Source organism: Panthera tigris, chromosome E2, assembly GCF_018350195.1.
Source record: "Panthera tigris isolate Pti1 chromosome E2, P.tigris_Pti1_mat1.1, whole genome shotgun sequence".
NCBI lineage: Eukaryota > Metazoa > Chordata > Mammalia > Carnivora > Felidae > Panthera > Panthera tigris.
Window position 1 is genome coordinate 43129084 of NC_056674.1, and position 27070 is coordinate 43156153.

Genomic DNA, 27070 nt, shown 5'->3' on the forward strand with positions numbered 1-27070 from the left:
GCATATTGCCCTTAGGCTCAAACCCAAGTCTTTTCAGTGGCCCACATTACCCTTCTCATCCCATCTGATCTCAGAATAGCCATCACTTCCTCTGGGAAGCTTTCCCTGACCCACAAACAAGATTCTGCCCCTTGGTGCTCCCTAAACTTTTCTCTCAGACCACTTAGCTCCAATAATTAATCTTTCATTAGAAGAATGATCTGATTAGCGACTGGATCTCCCTCAGATTCTAAACTCTTGTGCTTCTGTCGCAGGCTTAGCACTCACAAGCCCATGTCCACAGGTGGGTTCTGCCTTCCCTTGGGGGAGTGGGTGGGACAGCTCACATCTTCCCTGCCTTGTACCCTTAGCTCCACGTGCCTCCATCCCACAGCTATGTGTGCAATTACCTCCAGTCGCCCACCCCCAGAGCAGAGGCAGGCACAAGGCAGGCTATGTGCTACATAAACAGCTCAACCGGGAGAGTGGGAAGCTATCATCCTGGTGCTCAGTTCAATCTCAGGCTTCATCAAAGCCTATCTTGCCCTTATGCTCCACAAAGCACCAGGCCTATGGCTATTGCTTGGTGGATACTGGTGCCTGAATGCCACTGCCTCCTCTGCAACCCACAACACACATGTCAAAACTTAAAGAGCAAAAGAGGGTCTTTATTCAGGGGGCCGGGGCCCTGGGCTGGCAGCTGGGGGTGCAGGGGTACGACGTCGGTAGGCACCCAGCAGGATGGCATTGATGTGCTCCAACGTCTGGTTGCTGAAGACCATGTTGAGGTGCTGTGTCCCATGCAGAGGCAGCAGATGCACAGGCTGTGGCTGGCGGCTCTGCCAGCGGGCACAGAGCTCAGTGCTGCGTGTGGCCACAGTGTCGTCACCGTCCTCATAGAGTACCCCCACGGGGTCTGTGTAGGGGAAGCCGTGGTCAAAGATGTAGGTGTTGGGTGTGGGCAGGCCCACACCATACAGACAGTATACTTCCACTCCAGGTGCTGGGAGGCCTGCCAGTAGGTCACGTGACTGTAGCCACATGTACCAGCCTTCCTCAAAGTGCAAGTCTGCAAAGAAGCGCTGGAAGTCACGGCCTGTGTAGTTGAAGCTGGGCGTGGAAATGAACACATGGTCTTCAGGCCATACCTCTCTGGAGGGAAACATCCAGGGGGAGGTCGTTGTTATGCGCTGTTCCTCTCTCAGCTTGATGCTGGACACGATCGGGATGCCCTGGTTGTCACCTGTGAATACGAAGCAAGGTGGGTCAGGGAGCCAGGTCTGGGTCCCTTGGGCCCACAACTTGCCCCCAACCCAAGTTCAGCTGGATGCTAAATCTTGTCCCTACCCAATCCAAATTGAGCCTCTGAGCAGGCCTGGCAATCAGTAGGTGTTCAATGTGTGCTTTTTAAATGAGAAGCCCTGATGGCATGTCTGTGGGGCACAGCTGTAGAGCCTCAGAAGGAGGCCAGGGAAGGAGGGGCCTCCTGAGGACGGGTGTACATGTGTGAATGTGGGAGGATGGTGCTGGTGGTTCTCCCTCAGCTAATTGGCCCCTGTGGCCTGCGCTGCACAGGGGTCAGAGCTCCCTTCTGGGAAGGATATTAGACTGTGTCTGTGTTTGGCACTTACAGACATAGTCTGATGAGTGTTGCCCTCAGCAGACTGTGAGCTACTAGGGGGCAAGTTGAGTCTGGCTATACCCTGCATACAGTGCGTGCTCAACAAGTGATAGCTATGCCACTTCTCAGAGAAGGGCATAAGGGCTTCTAGGGTCTGGCCCTGGCTTTGGCAGATCTGTCCTTAATAGACAGATCCCTGGGAAAATGGGCTCCTGGAAACAGAGGCAGCTGAAAGCTGAGTGGGCAGGACCTGAAACCACAAGAAACAGACCTAGGTCCATGAGTCAGATTGTTGGGGTTCACTTCCTTTCTGTTTACTCTCCTTTTGTCACTGAAGCACCAAATCACCCAGACTTCTGGCAGGAGCTACTCTAATGTCTAGGCTAGGGGGCCAGTGACCAGGGCCATGCCTCAGGGGTGGTAAATTACACACTTAGCCTGACATGGTGAGAAGAAGCAGGAGTGAGGGCAGGCCCATGGTCAGCTTCATCCCCCTTACTCCAACCCCCTCATTGACACAGGTGGTCCAAGCCCTTCTCACCTGAAGCCAAGACCAGCATGGGCTTGATGGAGCCCCCCCAAGGAGCTCCAAGAGAGATGAATCCATCAATGAAGCGGTCCTTCCAGGCCTGGGGCTGGCGCAGCAAGAAATAGAGCAAGTGTAGGCAACCAAGGCTATGACCAATGAGGAAGACAGGCTTTCCATAGGCAGCATGCATCTCCTCCACCAGCCCAGCAAGCTTCTGGTAGTATTCCTCCTGCTGGCCTGAAGTAGGGTGGATGGGGTCAGGGCAACAGATGGGGTCAAGGCCCATCTGCCCTGCCCCAAGCCTTCAGAGACACTCACTCGGCTCCAGCCGCCAGTCGTAGGGGGCGGCCCTCACTGTCTCATCGCGCACATACCCGTTGTTGACCAGATTCTGCACTAGTGTGTGCATGTAACCTGTAGGGGAGGCAGCAGCATTGGAGGCTCTGGTCATGGCTCCTGTGGGCTGACCACAGCTGGAGCCCTGCCCTTTCCCCAGTAAACACACCTGCCAGCTTGTTGTTGTCCAGGTACTCAACAGAGTAGGTCTTCCCAAAGCCAGGGACACGGATCTGTACACCAGGGGCATTGGACACGCGCCCAGAGCTGCGGTTGTAGACAACCCTGAGGGCAGTGGGACATTCAGCAGCCCAGTAGCCAAGGGGCAGAGTGTGGGGGCTGGGGCAGAGGGGGTGGCACACACCTGGTGTTATCTATCCAGCAGTCCACTCCAAGGGGTAGGAACATATTGAGATCCAGCCAGATGGTGAAGAAGTCCTCTGTCTTGCGGTAGCACATCCAGTTCACCACATCTGGTTTATCCAGCTTGGCTTCCAGTTGATTCCCCAGGCAGCCAGGCACTGTGGGCACTAGCCTTCATTCTGAATTCCTTGCATTCCTTCCCGCCCTTCTGCCTGTCCCCCCCAGCTCCACCCCTTCATCTCCCATGCCCTCAACCCCCAGGAACTAAGGATGTGATCCTTTCTGATAACACCCCCCTCCCACCCCATTCCCCCGGCAGCCCAAAGCCCTGGTTCCCCTCAGGCAGGGGAGGTGCAGGGGCCAAGGCCACTGACCCCTGTCCCCATAAGGAAAACACCTAGCTTGGCTCTCCATTAATGCCAAAGTCCAAGGTGAAAACAAATAGGTATGGGAGAATGGGGGCTGGAGACCTGTTTTCCAGGGGCCAGGCACCTTGTCCTTGCTGGGGTGGGGGCTGAGTGGCTGCAGCTGACTACAGTTTGTAACGCCCTGGCTAAGCCCTCAGGCATACCCGCCCCCAACTCCACCCCCCTAGGGAAATCAGCTCAGAGACAGGAACAGGTGGTGGGGGAAGGGGTGGATTTCTCTGCAGGACAAGCCTTTGGACCCTCAAACACTGAGGCAGGTATCAGGGCTAATGCAGGCGCAGAAGGGCCATGGCAGGGTCTGCTACCAGGGGCTGGGGCCCAAGCTCCCTGAGGTCTGGCCTGGTGCATTAGGGGCCTGTGGGGGCTTACCGAGGATGACGGGCCGTGTGTGGTTACTGAGCTCAGCCTTGGGCGTGGTATGCGGGGGGAAGAGCACATTGAAAAGCCAGAAGGGGGTGGCAGAGGGGAGCAGCAGCCCCAGCAGCAGCAGCCCCCATTGCCATGGGGAGCCCGACGGCCCCATTCCAGCCCTAGTGCCTACTGCCCAGGGAAGCAGTCCCGGGCTGGCCTTATCTGGAGTGGGGGTGGGAGGGGCCCTAAGGCCAGTGGGAGGGACAGCCCAGCCAATGGGGGTGGCCAGACATTGCCGGAAAGGGACATAGCCTCAGGGAGCCAGCTCTGGGCCTGGTTTCAGTTCCGCCTTCTTCCCTTGGTGCCAAGGGAAACAGAGACGGGGCAGTAGGAGGCCCAGAAGTACACAATGTTTTATTGAAAAAAGTCAGGCCTCAGCTGGACAGTTCCATTGCGCCTTGCTCCGTGGGGGTCCCTGCCCACAGTAGCCTGAGCCAGATCTTCCTGCAGGTGGGCTGGGCCAGACCCCCCTTCCTCACCACCCTTCCCCTCCTCTCTGATGGTGACATCCAAACAATAAATATGCAATAAATAGCATTCCCGGGCAGGCTGCCTTCAAATCCCACATCAGCTCCCACCAGTCCTCTCCTGGGGTGCTGGATGGGAAAATCCCCAAACCTCTCAGGGTCCGTCAGTACCTTGGATCCTTCTCCATTGCCAGGCCCAGTCCCAGTCTCCAAGGAGACCTAGCAAAGCTGGGTCCGGGGCAGGGCCAGGCAAAGCAGGGCTGGCGGGTGGGTGCTGGGAGGGGGCTGTTACCCTGGACACCTCCACTCTAAGCCACAAGTGTATATGAGGCTCAGGAGTAGATGGTGATCACTTCACGGCCACCGCCACGCACCAACAGCACACGCTCAAGGCCTTCGGTCAGCACCTCCAGGAACTCCATGTCTGTAGAACATCAGGTCAAGGAGGCAGCACCAGGACCAAGGGCACCCAGGGAAATCTGGCCTACTAATCAGAGCTGGGGTAAGCTCTCACCCCCTCATCTAGAGAGAAGAGCTCCTGGCCTGACCTCCTGTGTGTCCGCCTCCCCACTGCCTGCCTCTCCACAAAAGGATACAGTTCTCATCACCTTCGCTGTTCTTGGGTGGGCCAGGCATGTTCAGTAGGACCAGGCGGGCATCGTGGGAGCGAGTGACAATGACTTCATTGAGCTTCACAGCGGTGTGCATGCGCCGGACATTGGACTGGTCCCTGCAGGTAATGCAGCTGATCGTGGGCCCCACCCCTCACCCCCCCCAAAGACTGTGTACGGCCCCATCCCACCCCCACACTCCAGTGTGGTTGAGTCCATTCTTGCTGCACTCACGGTTTAATATGCACCAGCTCCCGGAAATTGTCAGGGGCGTGGCTGGGGTCCCAGGACTCAGCTGCCATGTACTTGTCCCGAGTCCATGTCATCTGGATCTTGTCAGCCCCAGCTGCAGAGTCATCTTCCTCGTCCGAGTACAGGCTCTCCAGGCGCAGGGCTGAGTGCCGGTCCTTGACCAGCTGGGCCTGAGGAAAATCAGAGGAGGTGGCCTCAGTTCCATGGGAAAAGGGGGGCCTCATTCTGATGTCCCAAACTAATGGTGTCTCCAAAGGCCTGACCTGCCACCCACCCCTGCCCCAAACAAGAAAGCCACGGACTTCTCGCTCCCGCTCTGTCTTGGTCAGCCTCATCTGCCGCAGCATCTGGGACCGCTGTTCCATCATTAGTGTCCGCTCATAGGTATATGCAGAGATGTCGCTGTTATGCTAGGGAGAGAGTGGGCCATGAAGAATGGGCTGCATGGGACAGGGTATCCACAGGGCCACAGGGGCAGGTGACTCACCATCTCTACCACCTCCACCTCTGCCTCAAGGCGTAGGTGGTACAGGAAGATGGCCAGATCCTTCTTCATCTGGATGCTGTTGTCATCCATCTGGGCCACCGTAAAGATGCGCATCCGGCACTTCCTCCACACCTGTGGCACGGGAGCAGGTGGGTGGTTTAGTCACATTCCACCCCTCCAAGGGCCCAGCGCTTGCCACCAGGGCCCACCCACCAGGCCCACCTTGTGCTGGCGCAGCAGAAAGGGCAAAAGCATAAGCATGCCACCATCGTGCACAATCCACCACACGTCAATGTGGCCCTCTAGGTAGCGCTCATGGTTGCTGGGGTAGAAGGCGATGTTCTTGGGCACGAGCAGGGCCAAGTGCGCTGCTGTGGTGCAGCGCACGGTGTCTGGGGAAGAAGGCCACTGCTGACTGCCAGCCCGTGGCCCTCTGGCCTCTGCCCTCACCTGACCCCCAGCCCCTCTCCCACACAGCCGAGCCCAGGACCTATCTATCCCATCACAAACCAATAAAGGTCTTCCAGGCACGTGGGTCCTCGCTCTGTCGCCAGCCATAGGGCCAGCCCAGCACCACAGAGTTATGCCTCATGCCACCCAGGCCACAAGACTGGATGAGGTGGGCCAGCCCCTCTCGCACCTTGCTGGCTACCACCACCTGGCAGAAGCCCTTCACCTTCTCAATCTCCATCATATTCTTGATTGTCTGTAGGAAACATACCAGGGTCAGAAGGCGAGGCCATTAGCGTTCCCTCTCCTCGGTTCCCTCCCAACAGAATGACTTGGAGGTGCGGGTGGGGGAGGAGAAGGAGGTAAGCTGCCCACCCAGAGGCCGTGTTTTTAAGATGGGACAGCCATACCCCCTTGCTCCAGCTCTCACGTGGCAGCAGTGTGGTCCACCTGGCTGGTCAGGATTAGTCCCCTTCTCCTAGGAGCCAGCTGCAGCCCAGACACCTCTAGTCAGCTCCCCACCCCCTACAGCAGGCACCTGCTCAGCAGCCTGGGCCTCGCCATAGCTCTCCAAGAAGCTGCCCTGGATGACAGAACCGACGATGGTCAGGCCCTTGCCAGCCTTAAGCTGGGAGGCGAAAGTGAGGAGTCGTGGGTACTTCACGTGAAGGTCCTCGTCTAGCTTCAGCAGCACCAGCAGCTGAGGCCTGCAGTGGCCAGATGGGGAGCCTGAGACCTGGGCCAGAGGTTTCCAGGAAGCCCCTCTTCTTCCCTTCTCAGCTCACATGCCCCCACCAGTGTGAGTAGCAGGGATCCAAGGGCACCACTGACAACCCCAGGACAGGGAACATGGACTAGGGAGGGAGAACCAGCACCTCTTGACCCTCCCACCCTCACAGCAACCCCCTGAGTACCTTGAGTGGCTCCTGTCAGTCTGGATGTGAACTCACCGCCAGTTCTTTGTGTGAGGAGGCCCCTCCTCTAGCCGTAACAGTGCATAGCGGGCAGCACTCAGGGACAGCCCTCGGATCCCATCACCCCACTCCTTCTCGGCCCTGCAGGGGCCAACCACAAGCTGGTGAGCCCCTGGGCCCACCCATGGGATTCTGTCCATGTGTATGTGAGATGGAAGGCAGCCAGCCCCCCGAGTCACAGACCGCCAGCCCCACACCCATGGTGGCTAGTGAAAGATGGCTCAGCTCCCCCAAACCCAGCATACAGACTATCCCACTTGTCCCAGCCAGGCGGCAGTCCCACACTCACCCTTGGTATTCAATGTACTTGTAGATCATGCCCGCAATGAGCATGGCGACCAGGGCATAGTACCAGGAGGAGACAAACATAAGGGCCAGGCAGAGGCTCATGCCCAGGAAGGATAGCGCCCTGGGCCAGAGTGGGGAAGGGCCAGAATCAGGAAAGATCAGTAGGGCCCCAAGCCAAGCCTCCAACCCCCCAATCTCTCACCAATAGCAAACACTGTCGCCGAAATTCAAACTCCATCCTGGATGGGGCTCCTAGCTTCCCTCAAAGTTCTTGTGTCAGAGGACTCGGCTCAGAGGTCCAGCTGGCACTTACCAGTGATAGTACTTGAACCGTGGCCGCCAATTGGGTGTCCTTAGGAGTGTCTGCACAGCGCAGGCCAGGTTCACAAACAGGTAACACATCAGAAAGAACCTGCAGCACAGGGAATAGTTGGTACAGAGCGGCCTCCTTGGGATCCAGGTGCCTGATATACCTGATCTTCCCCAGGCTGGAGCTGGACTAGGAACTGAGTGTCAAGGCCCTGCCCTATGTGGGCTCAGCCAGGTCGCCTCAGCCTCACAGCCTGAGGCAGATGGGACTTCTGTAAGGGCATCCACAGAGCCAGGTCTTAGAGGACGTGCAAGCGTCCACAGGTTGACAAGGTGGGAAGGTGGGCTGCAGGCAGGGGGAACAGCGGAAAGGATGGTGCTGAGGACTGCTCAGTGTCTGGAGATGGCTGGACAATATTCAGGCCTCTGGCCTGGGTGACCAGTTGGATGAGGGGCTGTCATGAGTGTGGAGAAGAGAACCTCAAGGGAATACAAAAGGGCCATTTGGCATACACTGAACTAGAGATGCTTGAGGGATACCGTGGTGGGTGTAGGAGACGGGGACATGGGCGAGGCCTGCTGCGTGAGCCCTTCAGCTGGCTGGAAAGAAAGGGCAGACAAGAAGGCAGGAAGTCTTACTAGAGAGGGCAGGTCAGGGGCAGAAACCCCCAGAAGGGGGAAATGGTCAGTCCCATTAGGGCTGCAAGGAAGAGCCACCTGATAAAGGCTGAGATACATGCTCTGGCTTGGGCAGTGAGGGGTCACCACCCTATGATGGTGGCAAGAACAGTTTCAGGTGTGCATTTATGCACTGGTGGAGCTGGGCTGCAGTGGGGAATAAGAGACTTTGGCAGGCCTGGCTGAGGCTGGGGGGGCTACCTCCAGGGGGAAGGAGGACCTTTCAGGCCTATAGGTTGACTGGGGCAGTGAGTAGTAGTCCTGTGATAACCGAGCGAGCAAGAGGGAACATGGGCAATAGAATGAGATGTGTGAGGAGAAATGGAGTAGCCACTGGCAGAGGTGAACACGGTAACCACATGAGCTCTGCCTCAGGGATCCCCAGAAATTGCCACATGCTGATCACCTCCCGCAGGGCACTGGGGATCTCAAATGCCCAGCCGACTACAGAACTTTAAAAGCAAACAACTTCTGGGGCACCTGGGTGGCTCAGTCAGTTGAGCGTCTGACTTCGGCTCAGGTCGGGATCTCACAGTTCGTGGATTCGAGCCCCGCATCGGGCTCTGTGCTGACCGCTCAGAGCCTGGAGCCTGTTTCAGATTCTGTGTCTCCCTCTCTATCTCTGCCCCTCCCCTGCTCACGTTCTGTCTCTGTCTCAAATATAAACATTAAAAAAAATTAAAAATAACAAAGTAAAAGCAAACAACTTCTAAAACAGATGGGTGGAGCAGTGGTGGCTTCCTCAAGGCACTAGGCACTAGGTGCTTGCTGTGTCCGGGAGGGGAGGGTTCTGGCTGTTCGCTCTGGGAGTCTCCCACGGAGGAGTGTGGGACCTGTTGGTCTCTGTAAAACTCCTGCATAAGTGCCAGGCTCACTCCTGCATGTAGAGGTAGGCTGCGTTCTGCCATGCACACTTCTCCCCATACAGCCTGACACGTCTCCCAGCCGCATCCTCAACACGAGACAGAGTCATAGGGAGGTGCTAGGGCCCTTGGCTGAGGGGTGCTGAGGGTGCGTGGAGCCCTTCCCAAGACCATTCCCCTGTCCTGCCCCCCAGCTCACATGGATAGAATGGGGGCCACCATGTCAAGGGAGGCGATGAGGATGCCCAGCTCAGCAATGAGTGCCGTCAGGAGGAGTGCCCACGTTGGTTCACCATTTGCCTTTCCATGGCCAAATACCTGCATACACCAGAGTGAGCAGGGTCAGTGAGGGAAGAAGCCGGTCCCATCACCCCCATCCCACACCTTGGGCCATAAGCCACAGCCTGGCCTCCATCATCCCCAAGTTCCCCCTCTGGGGCTCAGGTCACACCCACGCCTGTCCCGATAGGTACCACAAGTTTCTCTCCCCTCCCATCTCTCCGGGCCTCTCTGTTATGGATGAGCCATAGACAGGCCCTGAGGATTGTGGCCACAAGGAGCTCTGCCAACATCAGGGCAGGGCCAGGGCAGCCCTCAGCAACTTCCCATGGAAGGTTTCGTGGCCCTGGGGCCACCAGAGGCCCCACCACAGGCCCCAGCAGGATGCAATGCATCCATATCCACTACCCCTCTACCCCAGCCAGTGTGAGAGACCCGCAGTACCCAGGCTATGGGGGAGTGCAGATGGGCTCACCCTGAGGAAGGGAATGATGTTGTCCTTGGCGATGGCCTGCAATAGGCGTGGTGCCCCAGTGAGGCTTTGTAGGCCGGCACCACAAGTTGAGAAGAAGGAGCCGATGACGATGACCCAGGGCGAAGGCCAGGCCAATGTGCCCACCACCAGGTTCCTGCTGACGCCATCACCGTACCTGCAGGGGCCAGGCTCAGGCCATGCTCCAGGCAAGGAGCCCCCCAAGCCCTGGGTGGGGCTGCCCAGAGCGAGGGATGTCAGCAGTCAGGAAGGATGGCTATGGTGGGCAGAGCTCTGGCCCCTCAGCAGAGAAGGCTAGTCCACCAGCCCCTATCCTCTCCCTCAGCCCAGCCCTGGTCCTGATGTCACCATCCTCTCAGAAGAAAAAGTCCTGGTGGGGCCGGACTCACCTGGTGGCACAGACCACCATTGGCAACCAGCAGCCTGAGGACATGTGTGGGACCACGCGCATGAGGGGAGCTGGTGTCAGGGCAGGCAAAATCTGAGCCCCCTGCCACAGGGAGGGGCCCAGGTCACTCACTTGTCCCGGAGTACCACACCCTCGATGCAGGCGCCAAAGAGAACCACGCTGCTGAAGTCTGCAGCTGTGTCAAGGAAAGCTAGGCCTCTGCTGCCACTGTTGTCCCCACTCATTCCCCACACAGAATCCACACGCCCCTTGTCCTAGCCTTAGCCAGCAGACGCAGCTGAGGATTTCGTGTTGTGCACACACCCCTCAAGCGAATGCACGTGAAGAGTAAGGTGTGTATGTGTCCACACGTGTGTGGTATGTCTGTGAGTGCCAGCTGGTAACTTACACATAGGCGAGTGCCTCCCGCCCCCCTCCCCGCCCACTCCAGGCCCGGGAAAGGATACACACAAGGGAGGTCGTAACAATGGCCAGAATGGTCCCCACAGGAATGGACTTCTGGGCATCCCGGAGGTCCCCGGAGCGGTTTGAGCCAGCCATAATGCCTCCAAAAACAAGACATCCTCAGGGGCTCCCCCGGGAGACAGGGCAGGGCTGGGTGGGTGGGCAAGAAGTACTCACCTGTTACGGAGGGAAAGAAGATGCCGACCAGCACGGTGAAGGATGTGGCGATGTCAGCCACCACGTACAGGGGCAGGCTCTCCTTCAGGCCAAGGGCATCTGTGGAAGGCAGTCCGTGCTTCTCCACGACCTCGCCCTTCTCCAGGTAGGCACTCCACAGGTTTTCTGTGGGGGCAGCAGTATCACTACCGCAGCCCCACCTACTTCCCAGGGGCAGTTTGGGGCAGCCCAGCCAGAGGCTGCAGATGTGAGAGGCTCTGGGGGTTCAGGATGGGGTGGGGTAGCATCAGCCCCAGGGAAGGAGCTCTTCTGGCTAGAGGTCTGACAGGCAAAGGTGGCTGAACCACCATCGGCCACAGCATCACCACTGCCTGCCTCCTAGACAGAGGCCCTTTATGGCTCTTGTGAGAACAATCCCAGGCAGCGTCAGGGGCTGGTGACTGGGGAGAGGGGCTGCCAGAACTTTCTGGGGGCTGCTGCATGCCTGGGATACTGGCCAAACAGGCTCTTTTCACTCAAAACCTAGCTGCCAGGAGCCAGGCTGAGAGGACACTGCTGGGCTGGGAAGGCAGCCAGACCTGCCCCCCTTCCTGAGCTGGCCACACAAGGACAGCTCTGTGCTGTACTGCCTGCCTCCTGCTCAGCCTGTGGGTCAGAAGCAGGAGGATGGGAGGGAGGACGCACCCTGGAGCACACCAGCAGCCGCACCAGGGATGCCAGGGATCTCGGTCACATTGTTGACCAGGAAGTAGGGGTCACAGGAATCAGTGGTAAGGTTGGGGCTGTGGCAGAAGAGTTTCCATAGCTGGGTGGCCACTGTCTCATTGTTCACCATGGCCGTCTTGGCACAGACGTCAAACTGGTCCCGGGACAGGGTCCTGTTGCCCAGCATGCACACTCTGTGAGGGGGGGGGGGGGGAGCAGAAGCATCAGCACCTGCTCAGCTAGAGGCCCATCCTGCAGTCTCAGGACTCATGGCATCAAAGGCCACTGCTTGGGAGGAATGTCAGTGCAATGTCTGGAGGTATTCCCAGGTTACTTACGGAAACACAGGAGGGTCAAAAATTGACTTGATGCCCCCGGCATAGATGGACAGGATGGAGATGATCACACAGGCCAGGAAGAGTGAGGCAAATTTGTTCACATACTTGACACCAACAAACACCACTAGGGTCATGAAGGTCAGAAAAATGGTCCCATATACCCGCATATTATTCAAGGTGGCACTTGATGTATCATGGGCGCCCGCTGGGTAAAAAATGGCAGCTGGTGGGGCAATGTAGGTCTGAAACAAGACAGATAAAGAAAGTTCGATCTTCCTATTTGGAAAGTGAGTCCTGTCATTTTGGTTTTCTTTTTCCTTTAATATTCAGAAAAAGACACACAAAAAAACATAGTATACGAGTCCATTTATATGAAATGTCCAAAATGTGTACATGTGATCAATGACAGAAAGCAAATTAATGGTTGCCTAGGGCTGGGGGGAATGGGGAGTGACTACCAACAAGTATGGGGTTTCTTCTTCTTGGGGGGATGACAATGTTCCAAATTCGATTGTGGTGATGGTTGCACAACTGTGAATATACTAAAAACCATTAACTTGTATACTTTAAATAGGTAGTGAATCATATGGTATGTGAATTATATCTTAATAAAGCTATTATTTAAAAAAAAATGAATTCAGACACAGGAGACAACCTGAATAGCTAACAACCAACAAATAAACAGCCAACAATAATAAATGATAGTATTGGGTTGTGAGCCAAAGAATAAAATAAATATCCAGGAGTCCACACTGATATAAATACACGGTTAAATAAGTAAATGGGAGAGAGGACACATTTTCCTTAGAGAAAAAAATCCAAATAATAAATGTAGGAATGTGGGAAATAGAAAAACAAAAAACAACCCCCCTCCCCTACCCCAGAAGAGATCCAGGAGCAGAGCCATTCTACAGGCAAAGAACCTGGAGGTGGGAGTAGCCAGGCAGTTCCTCTAAACATCTACTGTCTGGATCTCCAGGGGTGGGCACTGGTTACCCTGCACTCCCCACTACCCCTCCATCTCTTCTTCACCAGCTGGGGAAGTCCAGTGGGGAGGGGGAAGCTGAGTCAGAGCACACATGGGGCTCATGGAGGGGGCACTGGCCTCCGGACAAGGTCCTGTTCACCCTGGTTTAGGGATGAGGATAACATAGATCCTTGGCATAGAGCCCTGGGGGAGACAGACCTGGCCAGAGTCTACACAAGCCCAGGAGGTAGGCTCTGCATGATCACCAAGATCACTCAGTTAAATGCAACAGGTTACAGACCACCTGCTATGGCTGAAATATGCCCAGATGGGTGGAACACTTAGGGCCAAGGTGAAGGCAGCCAGGCCCCTTCCCTGCCTGGCCCAAACTGGTAAGGGTTGGAGGGGAGACTGGCGTGAGCACAGATCTTTCTCCCTCGAGAAGGCCTTTCATATTAGAAGCCCCAGACCTTGGCCAGAGGTGAGGGGAGCATGAGCAGCCTGAACCAATAGGAAAGGGACTACATGGAAAAGACCAGAATTGGCCAGAGCTTAGCCTAACTCACCAGCAAGATCTCAATGGCACCTAGGATGTACATGGCTGCAGCAAATGTTGTTCCCAGGTAGAAGCACAGGCCCACAGCGCCTCCAAATTCTGGCCCCAGCGAGCGGGAAATCATGAAATAGGAGCCCCCGGCTACAACAAAGAAAGTCAAGGCTGGTTCTTCTATAAGGGGGTTTCCCCCAAGACAACCCCTCACAACCACCCAGCGTGACAGGGACTGTTTTTCCCACTTACAGATGAACAGAGGGTTGGGAGGTTTGCCCAAGGCTGCGTGGTTAGTAAGTGGCCAGGCTGGGGCTGAACCCCTCTCCCATCTGATTCCAACACCCAGCATGGGCCAGTAAAATGACTGCTTTGCTAGGGCAGCTCTAATCCACAGCAGTGCTCCAGTGCTGGCCCACTGTCCTCCAACTCCCTGCACTCGGGCCAGTCCCTACAGCCTCCTCTAGCTAAGTATGTCCCATCTCAGCCTGCCTTACCCTTCCCTAGGGCTGTGTCTGTTAGTCTGACCCCTCCAGACAAAGGCAAGGGCTGTGTTGTCACTTTTTTGTTCCCAGGGCCCAGCACAGGGCCTGCCACCATGCTGTAATCCTAACTCTAGGATCTTCTCCTTAAGGGACTGACAGGGTCATGAACAGAGATCTGTGTGCAAAGCTGCTAATGACAGTGTTTACAACAGTGGAGAAATAGATCCCAAGAGCAGGAGAAAAATCCATATATATTAGGTACAGCTATAGGTATCCTATCAATCCTGTTTAAATAACCAAATAAACTGTTTCTAACTCAGGATGGTGGGATTATGGATTCTTTCAATTTTCTTTTAAATATTTTTCTTCATTTTCAAACCTTTTTATGGTAATCATATATTCCCTTTTTCCCCCTATTACTTTTACACGACTACTAATAAAGCTGTTATTAAAAAAAAAAAAAATCCAGACACAGAAGCCCACCTGAATAGCTAAGCAGCCAAAGTGAAAGTTTGAAGAAATTATTCTTCAATATTCATTTGCAACAAAATAAATAACGATAGTGCTAGATTATGATCCAAAAAATAAAATACATATTCAGAAATCCACATCAGTGTAAAAAATAGTTGAGTAGGGGCACCTGGGTGGCTCAGTTGGTTAAGCATCTGGCTCTTGATTTCTGCCGAGGTCATGATCTCAAGGTCCATGGATTCAAGCCCCAAGTTGGGCTCTGCACTGACACCATGGAGGCTGCTTGGGATTCTCTCTCTCCCTCTCTCTCTGCCCCTTCCCCACTCATGCTCTCACCCTCTCTCTCAAAATAACAAATAAATTAAAACTTTTGAAAAAATGGTTAAATAGGGGTTCCTGGGTGGCTCAATCAGTGAATCGTCTGACTTCAGCTCAGGTTATGACCTCACGGCTCATGAGTTCGAGCCACACATTGGGCTCTCTGCTCTCAGCACAGAGCCCGCTTCAGATCCTGTCTCACAATCTCTGCCCCTCCCTCTATCATTCTCTCTCCCTTTCTCTCAAAAGTAAACATTAAAAAAAATTGTTTTTAATGGTTGAATAAGTAAATAAATGGGGTCTCTGAGAACTAAGTGCAATCTCATTATCCCTGCTGAAAATGAAAACCTTCTACATTGTCTATCCTATAATCCATAGTGTCCAGACTTTTGGTTTGGGCCACCCTATGTGTTCCATCATCTTCTTTGTCAGTCCCAGTACCCTTTAAAAAAATTACTTTTAAACTAAACAAACAAAACATAAAACATAACAGCAATCTCAAACTCTGTCAAGCAAGGATGCTCCTAAGTGTTGGCACCGTCAGAGTCAGCAAATACGCCCTCACCAGAGAACTGTTTGGGGGGAAGGAGGGCGTGGCTTGGCAATGAGGGTTCCTGGGCATGTCAAGGCAGATCCTGGGCCCCTTCTTCCCATCAGGCCTGGGTGGCGCTTACCCACCTGGAACCACACCATTGGTGGCGATGGCACTCATGGAGATGGCCGTCAGCAAAGTCTGTGGGAAGGAGGGCTTAGGTGAGCAGCTCAGCCGGGTGGGCTCTGTGAAGGGGCTATGGCCCACACCCCAGTGAGGATACTCACACAGCAGCAGCAGATGAGCACGACGAGGAGAGCCTGCAACACACCGGCCGTGCCCACCATCCAGGTCAGCCGCAAGAACAGGATAACCCCAAAGATATTCTGTAGGCAGGGCAGGTACACCCCCATTAGGGTGCCCATACTGGGTGCCTGTGAAGCAAAAAGGGAGGGGGGGAACAAAGAACATCAGGGGGTCTCAGGTGCACCATGGAAGGTCAGCCTCTGATCACTCAGAATCCCCTTATTCCCAGGGTGTTCTATCAGAGAATAGGTTGGAGAGGGAAATCCCAAGTGTAAGTCCTGGGGAGCACAGGGTGGGTGGGTGACAGCTGGGGTATCTATGTTGATTTCCATATATGAAGGTGTTTGGGAGTGGAAAGGTACAAAACCTGCTTATTTTCAAAACCCCACCTGTGAGCTTTTGAGCCTCACCTCCCCCTCAAGGTACTGCTCCCTTCCCTTCCTCTTTTCTGCTAAACTTCTGGAAAGAAAGGTCTGTCCTGATGCCCACCATCTCACCCAGCAGGTGTCATGTCACCCATGTCAGAGTCCAAGAAGTTGTCCCTGGGACTCCCTCTCCAGCCCCCAACTCCAGTTAGCTCCAGTCCAGGTGGATACTAAGTCCTGCCCAGTCTGCCTCCCAAGCTGCCCTAAATCAGCCTGCCTTACTTCAGCCTCAGCCCCTTGAACCTGGGGCACTATACCTGTGGCACCCGGATGGTGCCTTCCGGTGCCTGTCGACCTCTCTACACTCCAGCCCACTCTGCGGCCGTAGAGGGTCACTGAATACCAAGGCCAATCTCATCATCCCTGTCGAAAACCCTCTGCATTGTCTCTCCTATAATCCACAGTGTGGGCCAGACTCCCCAGTTTGGGCCACCAGGTATGCCCCATCACCTTCTTTGACAGCTTCAGCCCCTGATGACAACGTGTGCTCATCTCTGCCTGGAAGGGTCAGTCCTGCCTCATTGCCTGGCAAACTCTTCAGTTACACCTTCAGGGGGCTTTAACTGTTACCTCTTCTGGGAACTTCTCCGGGGTTGCCTTAGGTTGAGTTGGTACTTCCTCTTGCATCCCCTCAACACATCTGATACACTTTTCTAGCACAGTAGTCACTACAGGTCATGGTAACAGTTCACTTGAATGTCTCATGACCATATCGGGTTATACTTGGTTTGTTTACTTTTCTATCACGAGTAGGCCCCAAAGGTACCCAGAAGGTGGTCCTAAGCCCAGTGAGTGGTGTCTTGGAAGGCCCCTGGGATAACCTGCTAGGAAAATCCTGCATAGACAATAAAAACTCAAGGTGAAGATCAGGTAAGGAAGGTCCAGTGGGCAAATCCAGGCAGGATTTCTCAACTTTCTAAGGGCAGAGTAGGGGCCAGCCAGGAGGCCAGGGCAGAAGCTGACACAAGAGGCAAGGCTAGCATCTTTTGAAAAACTGAGCCCCCACGAATGCAGCCTAGGGTAGCAGGGCCCTAAGAGCTTCCACCACAGACCCAGCAAGCTGGAGTGGGGTGGCAAAGAGAACTATGTGGCCACAGGAACTTTTCTGAAGGGTCCAGGCCTGGGACAGGATCTCTGTGCAGTCTAAAGGGACCTCAGGGGCGCCTGGGTGGCTCAGTCGGTTAAGCAGCCGACTTTGGCTCAGGTCACAATCTCGCGGTCCGTGAGTTCGAGCCCCGCATCGGGCTCTGTGCTGACGGTCAGAGCCTGGAGCCTGTTTCAGATTCTGTGTCTCCCTCTCTCTGACCCTCCCCTGTTCATGCTCTGTCTCTCTCTGTCTCAAAAATAAATAAACGTTAAAAAAAATTAAAAATAAATAAATAAATAAATAAATAAAATAAAATAAAAAAATAAAGGGACCTCAGAAGAGCCTGGAAAGGCACAAGTAAAAACAAATGGTCCCTTGAACTGGTGACACCTTATCTGGGCTCTGAGCCCTTCACAGAGGCCCTGGACCACACACTGGATAGTGGCAGCTCCCAGCCCCACCCCCATTCTAAGCTGAGTCACTCTGGGGAAAGGGCAGTGTGGGAAAGGGCAGGGCCGGAAATGCTTTCTGCATCCCCAAATAACCTCTGGCAGCCTGTGAAGGTCATCAGGCCAGAGCCAGAGCAGCTGCCATGGAGAGGCTGCCTTGGGTCTGGTTGGGGGCCCACCCTTCCTGCTTTATGCCTCCTTTCATGATTGCCCTGCTCGGACCCATCCTGGGTGAGGACCACAGCTCAGTAGCTCCGACTCCCTAGATACCTGCTGACTCACTAGGGACTGGACCAGCCTTCTCCTTCCTCCATAGGAAAAGCCACTGGAACTGAGACAGTCTTGCTATCCTCCCACATCCTAACCCTAGGGCCAATAAGCTGGGCAGGTAAGCTGAAACTGAGCTCCAACATCCTGAAAGCCTCCTCATAAAGCTAAGGGACCATGACCCTTTACCAACCCAGACTTCCTTGTGACAGTCCTGTTGGGATGTGCACTAGCCTTTCTCAGGGACCTTTTTACTCCTCGTCACCAGGTCCCTGGACTTGGCCCTAAGGAACAAAGAGAGGCTCTTATCAAGGATTCTACCTCTCTCTCTCTCTCTCTCTCTCTCTTTCTCAATACATACATACATACATAAAATTTTAAAAAGAGGACACCTGAGTGACTCTGTTGGATAAGCATCTGACCCTTGATTTCGGCTCACATCATGGGATCAAGCCCGTTTTGGGATTCTGTCCCTCTCTCTCCCTCTGCCCTTGCCTTGCTCATGAGCTCTCTCCTTCTCTCTCTCTTTCAAAATTAAAAATTAAAAAAATTTTTTTTTTTGTTTAAAGGATTCTACCATCCACTGCAGGCAACACTCTCAGAGGCTACCCTCTGCAGGGCTAAATAAGGATAGCCAGGGATACTCAGGGTTCTCTGCCATGTGCAGTCCAGAAAATGCCAGCAAAATCACAACCAGCAGGATAGGGTGGGGGTCCAGTCTGTGTGACCTCAAGATTTCAGCTGCCCTCCCTGAAGTGGGGGCTGGTTTGCCTCCTGGAGGAGTAAAGTGAGGGGTGCACAACGGCCTCATCTACCCTCTCCTTGGGCCACCCCTTCAAGGTCCACATTTCATGACCAGGTCTGAGGCTGGGTCCCCAGTTTATCCCAACCAAGAACTTCTTTGGTCTATGCTGAACTCCAGCAAGAACGCTACAGCTGGTACCAGCCAAACTCAACCTCCTTCTAAGTCACAGCTATTTCCCAAACCTCAGGGAGTCAGTAAGGGAGAGGGAGGGCTCCTTGCCTCCAAATTGAAAATGTAAAAAAAAAAAAACAAAAAAAACCCTCCAGTCTTCAGTTAAACTGAGCCCCGCCTATAGGGGAGCTGAGCAAAGACATGTAAAGTCATTCTGAAGAGAGAGGAGGGCTGGAGGGCCAGAGGCCTGGATAGCAATGGGGGATGGGGCCAGGAGAGGGATAGGGAAGCCCCAAGAGGCAGTGTTTTGTTCCAATCACCCCCCTAACCCTGGCACTCACAGGGGCTGTTGGAGAAGTCTGCCAATGGAGGCAACACAGTGATGGGTAGGTTTTGGTCACCGGGTTACACAGTCCCAATGGACAACCAGGTTCCTGATTCCCAAGGTAACACCCTTATCTATCCTGACGGATAGAGCCAGAGCTCTGGCCTTCTACGTAGTATAGCTCACGGTGAATCCACAAATCTGCCTTCTAGTGTACACAATTATCTTGTCTGGCTGAGTCACCTTAGGTGAGTCACTTAACACCTCTGACACTCAATTTCCTTATCTGTAAACTAAGGGTGAAAGTAGCACGTTTCATAGCTTTGTCGTAAAGATGACAATGCAAGAAGCCAAGTCCACTGCTGAGCATGATGTCACACACAGAGGTCAGAGAAAAAGCAGCTGTCACTCTCACTATCATTGCTGAGGGCCTACCTGGCCCTCTGTCCCCTTCAGGGTCTCCTCTTTAGCCCACCCCTTAAAGCCTTCTTGAGCCCAAGGCACTCAGTGCCCATCATCCATGCTCACCATACCTGGTACCCACTTCCCCTGGGTTGCTCACAACTGCCAATTCCAGAGCGTTGAGTCAGTCTTCCTGGCAATGGCCCCTCTGCTGCCCCTGACCAGCTTACCTTGGCTGCTCTCCGGCGGGTGCCCTCCCCACTCTCAGCTTCCTCATGTTCCTTGGCGCCCTGTGTGAGGTTGGTGTAGCTGACGAGCTTGCCCAGGAGAGATGATACCTTTGGGCGGATGTCCAGCTCTTCCTGTAAATAGAGCCACAGGGTAATCTGGCAATGGGCCTGGCCAGTGCCAGGCTACCTGTGGTGGCCAGCAGCCTGGCCTCTGTCCCCTTGCAAGCCCTCAGGCAGGCCCGGGCCTGATGCCACTCTTGCCTGGGGAAGCCCAAGCCAGCCTACTGGGCAGGTGTGGGTGCCACACCCCAGCACGTGCCACTCAAAGACTCAGCCCAGTGACTGCTTCTCTCTGCCTCATCTTGGCTACAGTCACTACCAGAACATTTATGAAAAAGACCTGCCTCAGGGGTGAGGGCAGGGCAGGGCAGGGCTGGCAGACAGGCAAACGGCACACTTCATCCTGCCTGTTCTGCCTGGCTTCCTTCCAGCTATAAGTGGGCCTCTGGGACTCACGTCTGCCCTCAACTCTCCCATAAAAAAGTCATCACAGTGACCAAGGAAGCCAAAAGGGGGATGTCTGGAACAAGTGAAGTCTCTCTTATTTGCCCAAACCCTGAGCTGAACAGATGGTCTTACCCCCAGGCCCCAGGCCTTGTAACACACCTCAGTCCCCAAGGTAGGATCCTGGCCCATCTTGGGGTGGAGCCAGGTCAAAGCCTTTGCTGCAGAAATTTGCTGCTTTCTAGGCCAGGAGGCCTTCCAGGGCTCGGGCTCCCCAACCGCCACCTGAGTCTAGGCTTTGCACCTGCACCCTCCCCAGCACCGTAGCGCTACCTACCTCTTGCCCAGATTTAGTTTTTCCCTGTCTGTCAGCTCCCTTCTGACCCTACACACAAGGAGAAACCGGTTTGGAGTGAGAAGTGAAGATGGAGGTCTTTTGGGGCATGTGGAGATTGAGAAGCCCAGGAGATTCTCATGGGACAGTTAGCTGAATGTGTGTCAGAGTTTAGAGGCCTAAACCATGTCTTAAAAATCTCCATCCAACTTCTGAGTTTGAGTCTGAAAAGGATAAAACTCAAGTTCAGAGGCATAAAACTGGGAATGTTTCCAGACAGGTGTCCAATTAGGCTGCAGGTGTGGAGAGAGAAAGTAGATCCAGTAAGAAGGACCAGGCCTCTGTAAACACGAGGACAGAGTCAGCGGAGCCAACCAGAGAGGACAAGGAAGAGTTCACAGGAGAGGGAAGAAAGAGAAATACTGTGAGTAAAGGGGAAAAAAAAGAAATCCTGAGGGGAGAAATCCTGACAGATGGTTACCCTGCTGAGGGGCTACGTGGAAATCACCCGTGGAGGCGGCGATGGAGGTAGGGATTGTGAGTGGCCTCTGGGAGAGCAGTTTCGGTTCAAAGGGCCAAGGGAAACAGACAAAGGGAGACTGAAGGAAGAGCCGAGATATTAGGTGACATAACTGTCCAGACTGCCTGCTTAGCTAAGGTCTGAGTTGTGAAAGGCTCCTGCCCCCACTCCCACCTGCCTGCCACACCTGTGGCCCAGAATGGCTCTTCAGCTACCTCAAACAGTGCCAGGTTCCTGTCGTAGTAGTCACTTCCTCTGGAAGCCTCCAAGGGACAAAGGAAAGGGCTGCTCTCTCTGTGGTTGCCATGTCCTGTGAAGAGAGAGGGGCAGAATCCCAGTTAGGGAATGCCTCCTGAGCCCCTAGCACACCAGCCCAACAAGCCAGCCCACAAAACATCATCTCTGTGGAGCACTTCAGGGGCCAGTGTTACCAGGCTGGGCCTCAGGCTCACCAGCATACCCTGCCAGCCTCCGTGAAGGGCCGCAATGGCCAGGGCGGTAAATGATCAAAAGAGTGCGCATCATTTGCCCTAGGGCATGGGTGGGAAGGCCCGAGACATACTGGCACAACCACGTGTTAACGCTGAGGGGAGGAGCCAGCTTGGGGGGGGCGTGGCCAGACTCTAGCCTGCCCTCAGACCACCCCCACCCCTGTGCCCCAACTCCTCTTTCCCAGGCCTATCTGGCATACCCAGCGTGCTAGGCTCCAAGGGCTCGGCGTCCTCAGGGCCTGACTGGGTGCTGCCTTCCAGATAAATGAAGCTACACAAGGCGCCTTCAGCTGCCATGGCCAGCGGGCCCCCTGCTAGCTATCCCACCATGCACCACGCGGAGGCGTCCTGGAGGGCAACCCGGGGCATGCTGGGAGGAGGGGCAAGGGCTGTCCAGCCGGCGGAAGTAGTTGCAAGAAGCCATCAAGGGTCTCCTAAGAAAGCCCTACCAAAGCCGGATTAGGTGGCTCTTGCACTGAGCAAGGGCTACTAGCGGGAGCCCTGTTGGTCTCCCTGTCCCCAGATCTCAGGGACTTGCCCCAGACTAGGTGCGCGGCCATTACCAGCTTCCAGGCACCCACCCTGGGGCTGGTCAGAGTGTCTCCTGCCAAGGAAACCTCCCAGAAAGGAGCCAGATGAGCTTTTTTTTTTTTTTTAATAAACCTGACTCAAGTCTCAAAGCTTGTCTGTTTTTTCTGATTGCCCTGTTTTCCAAACTTTATCCTTTGTTAGTTTCGGTGGGTGACATTCCCAGCTTTCCACTGAGCAGGCAGAAGACATGAAGGGCTCCTTTTCTGATCGTTAAATGCTCCCCCCCCCCACCCCCTCCTCAAGACGGTATGGCAACTGTTGTAGTGCCTAGAGGCCTCATAGCAAATGGAAATCTCTCATCTTAGTTCAAAAGAGCCATGTTGGTGTTGGATGGCAATAACTGTGGCAGCAGTGTTAGCCTGGTGTCCATTGATGGAGGTGGCAACAGAATTGTCATCACCGACTCAGACTAGTGGAATGTTCCAGCCATGCACTGGCCATGCCTTGTTCTGTGAGAGCTGTCTGTCAGCCTTCTCTGGTTAAATGCCCAAAAGTCACTTCTCTTGTTTGGAGCTAAGAATGCTGAATGATGCATCGTCCATCTGATATATCCTCTCGCCATTGGTATAAGGTTTAACTTGCCTTCTCTGAGGCAACAAAACTCAGTAGGTGCTGTACTATGGATTCTTTATGACCCAGAGACTGAGAAGTAAAGCGTGTCGATGACAATTTTCAGGGCAAAGTCACCTCTTCCTTCCCACAGCATGTGAAAACAGTACGTTGCCTCATTCAGTAATCTGGAGTAGGTAAGTGAGCCAAGCTGCTCAGTCTCATGAGCTACATGATTGTGTGTAGGTCAACGTCAACAACACAGTGACAAAGGCAGCGGGAGGTCAAGCCAGCCCACCGAGTCATGTTAAAGCCTCAGGGGGTCATTTAGCTCCTCAGATGCCCTCTGACATTTGCCGTGCCCTTGATATTTGTTCAAGATCAGGATAAAGAGCCACAAGAAAAATCAGAAAACCTAGTAACAGTGCTCGTTATATTACCAGCCCTTCAGTGAGAAGCCCTCTGAAACGTACTCTTGGGTTTTGTGACCAAAAAACCAAACCAAAACAAAAAAAGTGTCTGCCCTAAATGAATCAGATGCTTCATTTTGTCAGAAAATGGCAACTATAGAGCCCATCTTATTTCCCTTCGTGCATTGACTGCCAGGAATCTCTAAGCTAAATTTACTCTTTAGATGCAGTCACCCTCTGTCTCATCTCATCCTTGCCCTCTTCCTCTTCATGGTTATGATCTGACAGTGATAGTCCTTTGGGGAGTCACTTTTGTTGCATTTATCTCTTCTGATCCTTTTGTGGAAGTAGGTTGGAAATAAATGATAAATTATGCTAAACTCATGCACTTCAGTCTATCCCACCACTGTTGCCTGTCTGTCTGAGGAAAACTGCACTAGTATCCAAAAACTGCAGAGTTCAGCATGTAGCAGTCCTCCCAAAGTGCCTGTGAATACTCCTCCAAAATCTAGCCAATCCCTTGTCCTTTCAGCCATGACTCCAGAGTGGCTGAGAGCCCATCTAAGAGTTGTGTTTAGTCCTCACAGCAACACTTCAGCAGATACCATTTGCCCCCTTTTAGTAACAACGAAATAAGGCTCAGAGAGAGTCAGAGACAAGGTCACCCAGTGAGAGGGCCCAGATCTGGGTCCCAGGATCCACTAGAACCAGGTGAGAGCTAACCTTCAGGTTTCCTACTCCTACTCTGGGTCCCAGTTCATCCCAGGGTGCGCTATAAGCCTTTAACTAGAGAAGAGTGACTGGGATTGCAATTTGCCTGGCTTCGATTCCAGAACCTCCTTCTGTGTGACCCCAGGGCAATCTGCTTACCCTCTCGGTGCTGCTTTGGTTTCCTCTTCAATGAAGTAGAGATAAGTAACAGCCACTCTTCCAACTACCCAGATGCATCAGAAAAGGGACAATCTGGCGCCAGTCATTCCTTGGATTTTCCCAAAGACTTGTTTAATGACAGCTCCAACAGAACTGTGGGAATGTGCAGGGACCTAAGCAGTGCCTGGATGTCTGTACAGCCTTCAGCTATTCCAAAAATTCCAGAGCAGGTCTGGGCATGCCTGCCAGGCCAAAGCTGCTCAAATACCAACCTGAGACCCCCAGTGAATCAGAGCATGGTGTGGGCCTTGGGGACTACCTGTGAGGTACACATATACGTATGTCCTTACCAGCAGCTGTGAACACACCAGCTATAACTGGGGACCCAGGTGAGATTCCTCATCCCCGTGCTCACAGGCATCTGCCAGAGGTACGCCTCTGGAAGCTCCCCACCCCTGCCCACAGGCCATAGTGGGCTAGATGAGAGGCCCATCTGCACCCCTTGGAGCAGAAGTAGGGGCCTTGAGAGATTCAGGTACCAGGTTGGTGTGGCCCCACGAGATGGATCTGAGGCTGTTTTGTGCCCTTTGACCCTTTGCAGTACCCACCAAGAAGGATCATAAGCACTCACCAGGGCGCATTGTGTCCCCCATACCGCAGACACAGCCAAGTTCTGGCTGCAAAGGAGCAAGAGAAGAAGGAGGGGGATAGTGGGAGGAGCTCGTCCGGCTTGGAGGGACCTAGCAGGACGCAGCCAATGTGGCTCCAGGTCCCTCCAGACACCCTGAGAAGCCAAGGCGGGGCCAGAGGCTAGGCTCATTCTGCTGGCCTGCTGCTGCAAGGCTGATCCTAGGGATGCAGGCTGGCCCAGCCTCTGGGGGAGAAGAGCCTTCCAGAGCTAACAGGGAAGCAGGGGATGCTGGCTCTTGCTGACCACTGGAACAAGGCTCGGGGCAGGGGGTGGAGGTGGGGTGTGTGCATGCACACACCATCAAGCCTGTAAAACCTACATGTCCAGCAGCCCACACCACTGTCCGGTGCCATCTCCACACATAGCAGTCAGGTGTGAGAGCCACAGCTACACACTTGCACAAGCACATACATATGCTGCTGCTATATGTATAGACACGTTTTCCAAGAGTGAGTCTCGGCAATGACAGCTCCCCCACCCCCACCCCTGGCCTCTCCCGGTGGGAGGTGGAGAAAGGGGTCTGGAGGGAGGCAGGAACCTGGGAGAAGGGGGGGGGGGGTGGATATACCTTTAAGCTCAGTTCTAACACCTAGGTTAAGAGGGTGCTGGAGTTTCTTAAGCCTGGGTTTGAATCCCTTGAGGCAAATTATATAACTGCTCCACTCTTCAGTTCACTCCTTCCTAAGTGTGAGTAACAGGACCCATCCCATGAGAGAAATTGGGAGGATTAAACGAGTTAATTCACGTGAAGCGCCTAGACAAGCCTGGTTCTGTGGAGTGCTCTACAGATGCCCACTGTACCTACAGCCCCAAGGTGGGATCAACACGAGTGCGCTCACAGGCAGTTAGCCATAGACCCCCTCAGGCAGGCAAAGCCTGGCGCCATACGGCTGGGGGAGGAGAGAGGGTAGGTTAGTCTCTGGGAAAGAGTCACTGAAGCGCAAATGGACAGGCGAGGCGAGAGGAGGCTGGGGGAGGTTCACAGAGGTGGAGGAACTGGGGTCCGAGACGTGGCTGTGCTCCCAGCCGGGAAGGGCCAGAGATGGGGGTGATCGGTGGTATTCACTATCCGGGCGGCCCCACTGGCCTGGCCTCCTTCGTCGGCCACGTCTGCAGCCCCCGCCCGCCGCCCGCATGGGAGGAGCTGGGGTGGGGAGGGCAGCCCAGCCGCGGGCGCCGGGGGCCCAGGGAAATAGTGTCTGCGCCCGCGAAGCGAGGGAGGTGGAGGCGGCGCAGGCTAACAAAAGTTGGGCCCGCATCGACGTGTGCTCTCACGGTTCGGATGTATGTGCGAGCGCGGGCCACGCGTGGCCCGCTCCCCTGCCCCCGCCAAGGCCCCCACCCCGCGCGCCCTCACCGTCCGAGTCCTCCCGCTCCGCGCGCTCCCCGTAGTCCACCCAACTGAGACCCTCGAGGTTGTCATAGTCGCCGCGCCTCGGCCCGTCCACCGGCACCACGGTGAAGTGAGGCATCGCGCGCGCTCGGCCCCGCCGCCCCGGCTGCCTGCCGGGCAGTCCCCGCCGCTCCCGGCCGCCGCGCCCCGCCCGCTCGCATTCCTCCCCGCTGCGCTCACTTCCTCCGCCCGCCCCCCGGGCCGCCCCTCGGGGGCGGGGAGCAGGAGGGGCTCTGGCCGGCTCCTCCCCGAGGGGGGTCTAGGGGTCGCGAAGCACCCCCCCCCCCCCAACGGGGGCAGTGCTGCTGGCTGCTCCACGCCCTGGGTAGAGCCCGGTTCCTGTGTGACCCTGGGTTAGGGGCCGCCCTCTCTGAGCTTCAGATGCAATACTTGTAAAATGGTGAAATGTGCTCCGTGAGATAGGGCGCTGGGTGCACTGGCTCTGCACTCTCTGCAAGATGCTTGCCCTAGCAAGCATCCAGCGACATTTCTGTTACTTAGGGACGGGAAAGAGGAGGCAGGACCGGCGCGCAGGACCACACAGACCATCCCAGTCTTGCCCAGGGCCTCCTGCCATTCCAAGGTATTCCCTCCCCATTTCCATGATCTCTGTCTCCCACCTGTCCTCCATGTCCCTGTAAACCGAACCCCCTTGAAGATGCCGTCCCTTTCCCGTGCCCCTCACTGCACTCTCTCCCTGAAGGTGGCTGGGAATTTCATGCCCCTTCCCCAGAAGCTGCTGCCTCCTTGGTGGGAAGGACACCCACCCGCCTCCTCGGTGGCCCGTTTGCCCCTTTGGAACACTACACTATGTTCTTTAGCCAAGTTCTTTCATCTTAATTTTCTTTTACTGTCTCACCTCCTGGGGATTCCTTTACCAAGTCGTTTACTTATTCACTCTTAACTTTTCTTTCACTTTTCACTCCCCTGCTTCAGATAACTTATCCTCATTGGCTTTACTTTAACATCCTTTATCTCTCTAGGCTATCCTTTCAGTTATTTCTTTCTCTATCAGAAAACTCCCAAGCCCATCTGACTTGTTTATCTGCTTTTTTCCCTCTCTTTTATGGCTCAGAGAGCTTTAGAACATAGCGGAAGA

At 54.6% G+C, this 27070-nt stretch overlaps 2 protein-coding genes across 4 annotated transcripts; both read right to left on the minus strand.

The window, feature by feature from the left end:
• Positions 1–589: 589 nt before the first annotated feature.
• Positions 590–4454, minus strand: LCAT (lecithin-cholesterol acyltransferase). Of its 2 annotated transcripts, XM_007090321.3 has the most exons (7): positions 3626–3906; positions 2830–2986; positions 2635–2750; positions 2448–2543; positions 2142–2366; positions 1128–1222; positions 590–1048 (listed from the first exon to the last, which is right to left on the minus strand). In XM_007090321.3, exons 1-7 carry the CDS (start codon positions 3777–3779, stop codon positions 620–622), a joined length of 1272 nt encoding a protein of 423 aa, XP_007090383.2. In that variant the 5' UTR covers positions 3780–3906; the 3' UTR covers positions 590–619. The 2 variants fall into 2 exon arrangements, with proteins under 2 accessions (XP_007090383.2, XP_007090382.1); XM_007090320.3 differs by having other exon boundaries at positions 617–1222; positions 3626–4454.
• Positions 4003–26094, minus strand: SLC12A4 (solute carrier family 12 member 4). Of its 2 annotated transcripts, none has more exons than XM_042970753.1 (24): positions 25936–26094; positions 21192–21286; positions 19619–19750; positions 15499–15645; positions 15358–15412; positions 13425–13555; positions 11892–12133; positions 11533–11747; positions 10849–11013; positions 10674–10772; positions 10339–10396; positions 9801–9975; positions 9246–9364; positions 7510–7608; positions 7198–7317; positions 6885–6989; positions 6473–6641; positions 5995–6190; positions 5707–5876; positions 5485–5616; positions 5300–5407; positions 4980–5167; positions 4731–4864; positions 4003–4558 (listed from the first exon to the last, which is right to left on the minus strand). In XM_042970753.1, the coding sequence occupies exons 1-24, from the start codon at positions 26048–26050 to the stop codon at positions 4467–4469; spliced, it is 3261 nt and encodes a 1086-aa protein (XP_042826687.1). In that variant the 5' UTR covers positions 26051–26094; the 3' UTR covers positions 4003–4466. The 2 variants fall into 2 exon arrangements, with proteins under 2 accessions (XP_042826687.1, XP_042826688.1); XM_042970754.1 differs by lacking the exon at positions 25936–26094 and adding an exon at positions 21668–21773.
• Between the last annotated feature and the right edge of the window lie 976 nt (positions 26095–27070).

Bases quoted from the DNA above. Each gene is read 5' to 3' on its own strand.
- SLC12A4 (XM_042970753.1), bottom strand. From the start codon at position 26,050: ATGCCTCACTTCACCGTGGTGCCGGTGGACGGGCCGAGGCGCGGCGAC. The intron at 15,413-15,498 runs GTGAGTATCCTC...TCCTTCCCACAG, and splicing joins TGCTCATCTGCTGCTGCTGT to ACTTTGCTGACGGCCATCTC. The intron at 11,748-11,891 runs GTAAGTAACCTG...CCCCCCTCACAG, and splicing joins TTTGACCCTCCTGTGTTTCC to AGTGTGCATGCTGGGCAACA.
- LCAT (XM_007090320.3), bottom strand. From the start codon at position 3,779: ATGGGGCCGTCGGGCTCCCCATGGCAATGGGGGCTGCTGCTGCTGGGG. The intron at 2,367-2,447 runs GTGAGTGTCTCT...ACCCTACTTCAG, and splicing joins CGACTGGCGGCTGGAGCCGA to GCCAGCAGGAGGAATACTAC. The intron at 1,223-2,141 runs GTGAGAAGGGCT...TCGTATTCACAG, and splicing joins CATGCTGGTCTTGGCTTCAG to GTGACAACCAGGGCATCCCG.